The sequence below is a fragment of the Terrapene carolina genome, unplaced genomic scaffold (assembly GCF_002925995.2).
Source record: "Terrapene carolina triunguis isolate 2854851 unplaced genomic scaffold, T_m_triunguis-2.0 Scaffold395, whole genome shotgun sequence".
NCBI lineage: Eukaryota > Metazoa > Chordata > Testudines > Emydidae > Terrapene > Terrapene triunguis.
This window is the reverse complement of record NW_020664746.1, coordinates 1,169,128-1,180,298: the sequence shown is the minus strand read 5'-3', so window position 1 is coordinate 1,180,298 and position 11,171 is coordinate 1,169,128. Positions and strand designations below refer to the sequence as shown.

Sequence of the window (11,171 nt, the reverse complement as noted above, 5' to 3'; positions counted from 1 at the left end):
AGGCTCTCCTCACCTACCCCAGCCCCGCCCCTCCCACCCTCTCCCCCATATAAGATCTCCTCACCTACCCCAACCCTGCCTCTCCCTTCCTCTCCCCCCACAGGCTCTCCTCACCTACCCCAGCCCCGCCCCTCCCACCCTCTCCCCCACATAGGATCTCCTCACCTACCCCAGCCCTGCCCCTCCCTTCCTCTCCCCCCACAGGCTCTCTTCATCCTCCCCCCCCACTCTCCTGTGGGCTCCCCTTCCTCTGTCAGCTTGTTTCCCCTGCAGGCTCCAGCTCATTGCTCACTCCACACAGTGGCAGGGCGAGGATTTTATTACAGGCTTCACCTTCACGCCTCAGTGCTTCTCTCAGAGAGCAGCAGGAGAGCAGTTCCAAGCATAAGGGAACTCTTCCTGCAGGCCAGGTGTCTGATCCCCCCACACCCCAGCCAGGCCAGGCTCATGCAGCCCCTCCGCCCCCAGGAGGGGATTCAGGACTCCTGGGCTGCCTGTCAGAGGGCCCCATGCTACCCTTGGTGTCTCAGACCCACCGCATTTGCACAGACCACAGCAATTGTTTGGAGCTGCTGGCCCTTGACCAGCTTCAGAGGAGGGGATGGAGTGGGGCTCCTGGGGCAGCTAAGTCCTGCTCTGGAGTCTGAGGAGGAGGAGAGGAGTGGTACGAGGGTACAATAGAGTTGCTCTTGCCTGCTAATGTGACTGAATGCGCCTGCAGCCTCCTAGGGGCCATCTAAGCCTGGCCTATAAAAGCCTGACGGCGGGCATGCTTCATGAGCCAAGACCGTGCCAGAAACCCTGCAGCCGGCCAGTATGCAGAGCAAGAAACCCTTTCCCTGCTGCCTGCTCTCAGCCTCAGACAGTCACAAATATACACGGAGACCACAGCCCGCAAGGCCGCTGCTGTGCCCAGCACCACAGCCACCAAGGGGTGAGGGACAGTGACAGCCTGCCTGGACCAGAAGCACGGGCCACTCGAGCTAATGGAGACTCTGCCCCGGGGGAGCAGGACCAAGGCCTCTGACAGGTACTTGAGCAGATGTGCTGTTCCATTCAGAAGAGGGCATGCGTGCCACATACTCACCAGCCAGCCCGTTCCCTGCGCAGTAGCATGTCTCGGAGGGATTCCAACAATCCCCCTCCCCATCATGGTGAGCCCCTTACCTAAGTCTCCTCAGAGACATGTCTAGAACTTCCAGGATGCATCCTTCCACCCAGCTGTGGGGTGTGTGTGTGGAGACAGGTGATCAGCTGGCTCCCCACCCAGAATCCATTTCTGTGGTATGTGCTTCTGCTGCCCCTGCAGCCTGATGGGCGAGGGGAGTTGGGAGCCTGCAGCAATCCCAGGGGCGTACACTAGCCCTCGGCCTCCTTGTTCCCTCCCCAGTGAGTGGCCATGGTGCAGTGAAGGATGACGGGTAGGGACGAGGAGACACTCACTTGCTGATGTACTCGCCAGTCAGGATGATCCCGCAGGTTTGGCACTTGAAGCAGCTGACGTGCCACTGCTTCTCCAGGGCCAGGAGCGACTGGCCGTGCTTGATCTCCTCCTTGCAGCCTGCACAGTCTGGGGAGACAAAGGATGGGGCAGAGCATGAAACCACCACAGCTTCCTGCTCCAAGGGGTTCTGCAGCCTGGCGAAGGCACAACTGGGAAAGCCACGCAAGGTGAATTGCAAGATTTGGCAACACTGAAGCCCCGCTCTCATCTCACTGTCATCTAGAACAAGGTGCTGTGACTCGCATATTTCAAACTCTGCCCAAGCTAGAGGGGACATATTGAAACAGTTTGTTGACTTGTGCCATCATTCCCTAAAGTCTTGGGAGCCGGGACAGGATCCCGTGCACACCGAGTGACTCAAACGCACAGCCCCACACTTACAGCAATGCACACAGATACACACACACACTCACACTGAGGGTAGGTCTGCACGGCATTCGGCGGTGTGATTGCAGCTCAGGTGGGCATACCTGCACTGGCTTTATTCTAGCTAGCGCAACAGAAAATAGCAGCGAAGACCCAGCGGCATGGACCCTGGCACTGGATTGTACAAGCTTGCCCAGAATCCGGAGTACATACTTGTGTTGATAGCCCACACCGGGGTCCATGTCACTTTATCTTCACTATTTTAGCCAGGCTTGCTAGAGTCAAGCTTGCAGTGTGGACATACCCACAGGTACACACAAATTCCCATACACAGAATCAGAGAGAAGTGTACACACACAGAGAATCAGACCATTCTCTCCCTGTTCTCTCCCAGAATCAGATACCTTTTCACCCTCTGATATGGGTGCTGGGAGAGAGGCTTCTGATGAGAGCTACCCCAACACACATTGCATTTTTTTTCTAATGGGAATATGCATCTTCAGCACATTCCCTAATGAGTCCCAGCACTTTGCGTATTGCATAGCAAGCTTCCACAGTTGGTGCTAAGAAAGAGCTGGGCTCCTCAGAGGAAAACTGGGTGGGGTGCCAGGAGCACAGACAGCACAGGGGCAAAATGCACTGGGAACATGCCACGATTCTGCTGAGCAACTGGCACCCCCAGCCTCGCCCAAAGCAGATGGCCTCACTTGGTGGGCACCAGGGTGCGGCCAACCTGCTTGGCTCATCCTGGTTTTCGAGCTGCTTTTCTGAGATCCTCAGAGCGAATGCTGGCAGGGAGTCATGTTTGGAAGGGGAATAAATACCAGTGACAGCCACTTCCCAGCTTGGGTGGATGGGGATGCAGCAGTCTGGTGTAGCCATGGACTCTTCGCCAAATATTTCCCAGTGTTACTAGCAGCAGTTCAGCTCTACCAGTGGAAGCCCTGGTGCTGAGCAGGGTTTACCCACTGGGTCATGAGCTAGGTGACCCTGGGGTTAAAATACTGGCAGCCCTTGAATCGCATCCGTATTAGTGCTCCTTGCATGGCTCCCCCTTCGGGTAGCAATGGTGGGAAGTGTCTGGCAGCAAGCTGAGCATAGGAAGGGCTGTTCTCTAAGCTGTGTCTACATCAGCCCGCTGCAGTATTTACCAGCCTTCCTTCCTTTCCCATTTCCCTGGGCTCCCATCAAGGCTGGAAGCAGGAAGCATATGGGCCTGAGAGCCCTGGCTTTGACTCCTCTCTGCCCTTCTCTCTCTTTCACATCAGGGGCTCTCTAGGATTTCAGGAGTCTGTGTGATACATGGACAAGGTGTTTCTTTTTAACCTCTTTGCTGCCGGTCTCCAGGGAGATTTCAGTCCCCTGTGCTATACGAATGCAGCAAATACAGTGCATTGCAAGCCGACTGAGTGGTAATCTCGACAGCACCAAAGGTGTGTTTTACCACCACACTTCAGGGCAGCTGTGCAGTTCCATTTTACCCCCATGCATCTGCCTCACTGGGCAGAATTGGAGTGGCACACAGAGCAGCAGCTCAATTAGGCCCTTCTCGCATGAGTCATTCACTGCTGTGCTCTGGCACCTGCCCCTACATGGCACCACTCCCCCGGGTTTGCTGCTCACCCGCCTTTCAGGCTTGCTCCTGTTATGTTGGCAGTCAGGGGGTCTTGGAGGAGACTTGCAGAAGCAGCCTGCAGCCTTCTTTGGGGATGTCCTCATCCGAGAACTTACCCTTGCTTTTGCTACTAGACAACAGTGGCACTTCCCTCGCCTCCCCCAGGGGTCCAAGGCTCTGCAGTCCCCAACTGGCTGCAGTGCCATGGAGGTGATAAGGGTGCAGGCCAGGAGCAGCGAGGGAAGCTGTCTTGGCTTATGCACATCCTGGATGCTGCCTGCAGCTAGTTATGAATAATCCATGCTGCCCTTGGGTAACCTCAGCTCTGCAGCCTAGCCGAGGAACATCTGAGAGAGGATTTCAGAGGCTATGGTCTCCAGGGCACCTGACCGGGAGAGGACATGGAAGTGGGTGGGAAGAAACAGATGACACACATGGTTCCCCTTCCCTTCCTCTCTGCCAAGAGCCTCCTAATGGACACTGTGGGTGGGGGAAACAACCTTGTGCTGACTCAGCGCTAGTCTGCTCTGGCTCGGATAGACCTGGCCTTGCTGCTTTCATCACCATCATCTGGGGTCTTTCATGTCCAACTCTGCCAGGAGTGTCCCCATTGGGGCAGGGGGTTCACTGGCCTCTCATGCCTGGGGCCGACAGGAGCATACTGTAACATGATGCTAAGGCCAGACCCCTGAGCTAGGTTCACATCAGATCAAACCATTGGCCTCTCCAGTCCAGTTCCCCATCTCTGTCAGTGGCCAGTACCAAATGCCTCAGAGGAAGCCCTGTAATGGACAGTAATGGGATAACCTGCCTGGAAGGGATGTTTCTTCCAGACCCCACCAGTTTTTGTTGGCTCATGCCTTGAAGCAGGAAGGGTTATAGCCTAGCTATATTTTAAAATCCTGTCAAGTGTAACTGTAGCCTCCACTCAGTTGGTGGGGGTCATGGGATGGAGTGGACACACGAGAGAGAAGTGGGGGACCTACCATTTAGGGGTTTCCAAGTTTGGAGCAGACCAGACATCCTTAAGTCAAATTGAAATTAAAATGAACTAGATTTAAATAATAAATTGGGTTCCTCCCCCGCTTTCCCCCACACCTCCAATGCAAGAGCTCTCTGAACCCAAGAGCTATGGCTGGGATGCGAATCAAGCCCATAATGGGAAACTCCACAATTCAGGGGCCCACACCTTGGCCTTAGGTCTCGAGTGGGAAAGCAAAAATCCACCTTTTCCCCTGCCCAGTGGTGAGAGGGTGGATCAGCCAGCGCGGTGGGATCTGTCTGGGTTCACTGGGTCAGTGCTGTGACTTTCACATTCTGATCCACAGACTTTTATGCATTAAAATCCCATTGAAAACAAAGAAAAACAGAAGGAAGAAGTCTTCCATGTCAGTTTCTAAAAATGGACATTGTTCTCCTGAGAGGCTGAACCCCCGCTCCATTGGAGCTGCCACCTGCTACCCTTTATGGCAAACACATATGCAAACTTCTCCACAAATGCAGGGCTGGCACTGCCCAACACACCCAGTCTGCCACCCACCAGCTGACACTGCTATGGTCTCTTGGACACCTGCTGAACAGTGCAACATTCGCAGGACTCCCACCAGACTGTCCTGGCAGAGCAGTGAATGACTCCTGCTGGTCTCAGTGGTGTCCCTTACTGGTGCTGCAGTGAGGGCTGGTGCTTCTGCCACTCAGCAGCTTGGTCCAGCTGACATGACAGGAGTTTGGTCACCAGGGCATGGCATGGCTCCCACTTATCTCGGTCTTCTGCCATCTGCGCAGGAATTATGCTGATGCAGTTCTCCCATGACTTGGATGGCAGCATACACAATATATGTGGGTACCAGCAAAGGATGGACCAGTTATTAACTCATTACAATCCCCTTCCTTGGACAAGGGCCTCAGCCTGTTCCCTCCACAAAGGGAGGGAGAAGGTAAGAGGTGAGAGCTCTAAAAGCCAAAGTGCAATGTAACTGGGGAGAACCAGGACAGAAAGAAAGAACGAGAAAGAGAGAGGAAAAAAGAAAGATACTGTAAACATAAAAGAAACACCAAGACAATCCTAGGCCTAATCCAAAATCCATCAAAGCCAATGGGCGCCTTTCCACTGCCCTCAATGGGCTTCGGCAGGGCCACCCAGAGGATTCAGGGGGCCTGGGGCAAAGCAATTTCAGGGGCCCCTTCCATAAAAAAAACTTGCAATACTATAGAATATTATATTCTCATGGGGGCCCCTCCGGGGCCAGGGGCCTGGGGCAAATTGCCCCACTTGCCCCCCCCTCTGGGCAGTCCTGGGCTCTGGATCAGGCCCTGTGTGTGAGGGTATAGGAGGTGGCTGTTCAAACCCAGCTACCATAGCAGGGCGAAATGAGTAAATAAAACCCTAGCGAAAACCAGTGCCTGTTTCCCCTGGATGGTGCTGCTCATGTACAGAGAGAGAAGCCCTGGAGCTCAGTACACTTCTGAGGAAGAATGCGAGTGAGCAAGCAAGACCCTACTTTTCCAGAGCAGCTGTTGGCAGCCCTGGGCACTAGATTGCTCAGTTACCTGTTGATCGCAACAAGTGCGCTGAATCTTGCTCTCTGATGTCACAGAGTGCCTGGCTTGTACCTCCTGGGTGCAAGGGCAGGAGGAGTGACTTGTTCTCCTACTGCTGGCCTTCCCTTAACAGGGCAATCCCACCTCAGACTTACACAGGCGAGGTGAAACACAGCATCCGCATGGGGATCACAGCACTTTGCCTTTCCTCCCCTCGCTGCAGATTTTGGGTTTGGGTATTGTCCCAACAACCTAGGGTTGTCTTCAGAAATCCCACTGCAGACTGCTCCAGGCTGCAAAGGGCTCACTAGCAAAGCCCTGTCAGGTCATGAATACATGGGATTTCCAGACACCAGTGGTGACCTGCGACAGCCATAGGGAAAGCCCAGGTGGAACTGGGAGATGCCCTGCCTGAGCTGCCTCCCCCACCAGCTCCACAAATAAACCCTAGCCACGCCCGCCTCACCAGTGCTCCACTACACTGCAATACTGGGGCCCTTTCCGCTATTCCCAGCACTGGGGAGAAATCCAGCATTGGGCATGTGCACCACAAGAGAAGCCTGGCGCTGGGAGGGTCCCCTGCCCTGGCTGAGTGTCCGGGTTCTAATAGCATCTCTGATTGCTCGTGGGGATGGGAAAGCGTGGGTCTGTAACCGGGGTAGGGAATGTAGGGGCTATGAGAAGAGTTGTACAGAGTACATTTAAAGAAACACCAGGGAGCAAACAGATCACATTGCTGGCCCCACAAATGGATCCAGCTGCTTCTCTTCCTGGTACCTGCTACCATTGGATCTCTTAAAGGCACAGGCTACCCCAGTCATAATGACTTAGCAAGGAGCAATGCCTCCATGATGGGCACTCTCTGACAGGTCACATGATAGCACCAGGGATCAGAACCTGCCAGATCACCTGTCATTAACCCTTTGCAGACATCACACGTGAGAGAGCGAGATCAAATCTATCCAACTTACGGCTCGGCCCGTGAATCTTGATAGGCTTGGAGCTGATCAGCGAATGGGAACAAGCTTGGCAGACGCAGTCTTTCCCGCTGAATGTCACTTTGTCTCCAATGGGGAACGGCTTCCTGCAGCCACAGAGAAGGCAGGAAAGCATAAGAAACACACCTCCCCTGCTTAGAACTCCAGCTAGGCTTCATGGTGGCTCCCTGGGCTAGTCTGTCCTTCTGATCCCATCCATGGGCCTCCGCTTATTCCCTCATGGGGCAGCCATTCAGGGCAGGGGCACCAGCTGCTGCAGTGTTGGTCCCACTCCGGAGTGATTGCTAAGAGCTAAGCTGCACCTGTCTCTTCCCTAGTTTCTCCCGTGGTGAGATCAGACTGTCCAAGGGAAGGATGGAGCAGGTGTGGGGAAGATCTTGGAAGTAGAAGAAAGGGTGTAAGGGGCAGACCAAGCAGGGTGTCAGCCACAGCGGGATTTACAGAGCTGCAGGGGAGGACTGAGGCAAGACAAAGGATTGCTTTCTTCCCCTGATGAGAAATGGTGATATAGGAAATGTATACACGCACCTAGATGAATGCACACACCTACAATCAACCACACAGTGAGACATACACCTGGAGAAGTGTACACCCCTACATCCAACCACAGCCAGACGCATAGAGATACCCCCCCCCCCGGAGAACACACCCACCCACACCCGAACACAAGCACACACAGGGGCATGCACCCACCCCCAGAGATATGGGTGCAAAACGTCGAGAGACACATGCACAAACATTCATGGATTCCAAAGGCACAAGAGACCACAATGATTATCTAGTTTGCCCTCCTGTATAACACAGGCCAGAGAACTTCCCAAAGTAATTCCTAGAGCAGATCTTTTAGAAAAACATCCAATCTCCATTTAAAAATGGCAGTGATGGAGAATCCACCACAACCCTTGGTAAATTGTTCCAATAGCAAATTACGCCCACTGTTAAAAATTTGTGCCTTATTTCCAGTCTGAATTTGTCTAGCTTCAACTTCCAGCCATTGGACTATGTTACACCTTTCTCTGTTAGACTGAAGGGCCCACTATCAAATATTTGTGCCCCATGTCGGTACGTATAGACTGCAATCAAGTCACTCTTTAACCGTCTCTTTGGTAAGCTCAATAGATTGAGCTCCTTGGGTCTGTCCCTATAAGGCATGGCTTTTAATCCTTTAATCATTCTCGGGGCTCCTCCCTGGATCCTCTCCAATTTATCAACATCCTTCTTGAATTGTGGACACCAGAACTGGACACAGCATTGCAGCAGCGGTCGCACCAGGGCCAAGTATAGAGGAATGCATCAAAAACATGCAGGAATACAGCCACACAAAGGCACAGATGTCCACAGGGACAACACACGCACAGAGACAAGGACACGCACACAGTCACACATGCAAACACAGGTGGCTGTCTCTGCACTGCTGCTCTGCTCGGGCGGCAGGGCACACAGAGTAAGGCGCTGTTGGTGGGGAGGGTGAGTTTCAGTGCCTGGGTGTTAGAGTACAGAGCCAGATAGGAATAGCAGAGTGGGCTATGGGTTAGCATTGAGGGGCTGCAGCAGAGCTGGGTTGGGGGTCCTAGGACTAGAGTAGCAGGGGTGATGTGAGTCAGGAATGAGGTGCCCTGAAAGGGCAGTTTGAGGGGATCCTGCCCAGTACCTGGTTCCAACCCCCACCCTTTAATGGTCCCATGATTCACAATGTTAAAGTAATAGCCCAACCCCCTCCAGCACCGCTCAGAGCTGCCCTACAGGAATAGAATGTCTAGCCCTCTCCAGACAGATTTACAGTTCCCCATGAACATTAATAGCTCCCTGTGACACACTGCTGGTGGTTCACTGCTCCCTGTCAGCAACTCTTCTCAGGCCTGACAGACTCACTACACCTAACACACTGTTGTCATGAGATACCCAAAAGGTGGCATGTAATATATCACTGGAAAACTAATAACTCATTGATAATTAATATTCCTGCCTGAACTGTGTACAGTAAACCCACAAAGGACTTTATAGACAGATGCTGAAAATATGTGACTGAAATGTGTTTAAACCAGGCATGTCAGGGGGAGCTTATAAACTGGTTTTCTCCAGACAAAGGAAAGAGGCCAACACCTCAGAGCAGGTGTGGCCAAATTCAATGGGCTATTCGTTGGTATGGGAGGTTGTAGGAAGAGATAATTTGCATTGTGAAAATCACCGGCAGGGGAGAAAATCACCAGCAGGGGAAAAGACAGCCTGGTGTCTACACCAGACAGCCTTGTGTCTGCACCAGACAGCCTGGCATTCACACCCAGCAGGGAAAGGAACTTTATCTGGGGATACATTTCAGAAGAACACATTTCAAAGGTTCCCTGGACTATAAAGAGAGGGGGAGTGAACCCCTAAGTTATCCTTCACCTGAGGAGACAAGGAAAATCAGCGCCCGGGAGTCTGTGGGGAGCCTGACTAAGCTAGCCAGCCATTGCTGGAGGAGGAAGATTGCTTAGGAAACTACCTTGAACAAAGACTGTAGCTTATTAAGTTAGGTCTTAGCCATTAGAAAGTGGTATTTTTACTTGGGGGGGGGGTGTTTGTAACTCTTTCTACCTTTAGCCCTTAGACCCGAGCTCGCTTAAAATCTCTCTCTTTTTGATTAAATAAACTTGTTTCACTTCTACCTAAACCAACCCAGTGCTTTAATTGAACTGAAGTGATTGCTAGCTCCAGTCCAGATACACGCTGCTGTTTCTGTCTCTTTAAAGGAGCAGTGAACTTAAAACCTTCTGTGAGCATTTCAGGAGAGGGCTGGACACTGCAGGGAGACAGTTTGGGGGATATTTGGGACTGGGTGTTGGTGTCACTCTGCAGCAAACAGTAACTGGGCAGGAGATGTGACCTGCATGCATGTATGCTGGCTGTTGGTCTCCGGGCTGAGGGCCACAGCACCATAGCATGCATTTAAGACACCCAGAGCTGCAGGGTAGGTGGTGACACAACCCCTTACAGGTCTGGGTTGAACCCCAAAATGTCAGACCCCTTCAGCGTCCGCAGTAACGTTTATCCACCTTGTACTAACACTTAGCGCGTCAGATCCTGACATGCTCTTAGTCCAGCTAATGCACCTTGGCAGTAATTACCACCAGTGCAAAAGGGAGAAGCAGCAGCAAGTCACCTCATTCCCTTGCACACGCTGGCTCAGGGAGACATATGGCCATGAAGACCTTAGCTAGGGTTACCATATTTAAGGTTTTAAAAAAGAGGACACTCCATAGGGCCCTGGCCCCGCCCCTTCCCCGCTCCCAGCCCCGCCCAACTCTGCCCTTCCCCAAAGTCCCCGCCCCAACTCCGCCCTGGCCCCGCCCCTTCCCCAAAGTCCCCACCCCAACTCCGCCCCCTGTCCTGAGCGCCCCGCATTCCCCCTCCTCCCTCCCAGCCATGCAAAATAGCTGCCCAAGTGCTACTGGCTTCACGGTTTGCCAGGCAGCCCCCAGACCTCTAGACCCGCTGCGCCCCTGGCCGGGCACTTCCCCAGCGCAGCCGGAGCCCCGGAGGGGAAGCGCCCGGCCGGGGGCACAGGGTCTGGAGGTCTGGGACTGCTCGGCAAACCGCGAAGTCGGTAGCGCTCAGACAGCTCGGCTCTTCAGCTACACAGAGCTGAGGTGTCTGGGGGGAGCAGCAGCAGCTGCCGCTGAGGCGGGGAATCTGCCTGCAGCTCACAGCCTGCTGGAGCCGCTCAGGTAAGCAGGGGACTGCCGGCATTTTCCCGGACATGTTCGGCTTTTTGGCAATTCCCCCCGGATGGGGATTTGAGGACCAAAAAGCCGGACATGTCTGGGAAAATCCGGACGTATGGTAACCCTACCTTAGCACCACCTCTGCTGAGGAACACGCTCTCCTGCTAGTTCTTTCTTTCTCTTTCTTTCTTAAACACAGTTCTATGCAGTGTCTCTGCACGGCAAGGCCATTGTAAGCTTCTCTCACATGATGCTGCCAACACACCTCACCCCTGCCCTTAGCACCCTGCTATTCCAGTCCTGCACCCCTGCAGCTCTGTCAATGCGCCTCAGCCTGGCCCTTAGCACCCTGCTATTCCAGTCCTGCACCCCCGCAGCTCTGCCAATTCACCTCAGCCTGCCCTTAGCACCCTGCTATTCCAGTCCTGCACCCCCGCAGCTCC

General features: G+C 53.6%; 1 protein-coding gene across 7 annotated transcripts in view; it reads right to left on the bottom strand.

Annotated features, from left to right (window-relative positions):
- Nucleotides 1-11,171, bottom strand: part of ABLIM3 (actin binding LIM protein family member 3) — a 105,276-nt gene that overhangs the window by 34,965 nt on the left and 59,140 nt on the right. For all 7 annotated transcript variants that reach the window (XM_026658044.2, XM_029912946.1, XM_029912947.1 and 4 more), the window contains 2 exons: nucleotides 6,998-7,110; nucleotides 1,444-1,570 (listed from right to left, as the gene is read on the bottom strand). In XM_026658044.2, the coding sequence (XP_026513829.1) occupies nucleotides 1,444-1,570; nucleotides 6,998-7,110 (240 nt within the window). The remainder of the gene's footprint in view (nucleotides 1-1,443; nucleotides 1,571-6,997; nucleotides 7,111-11,171) is intronic.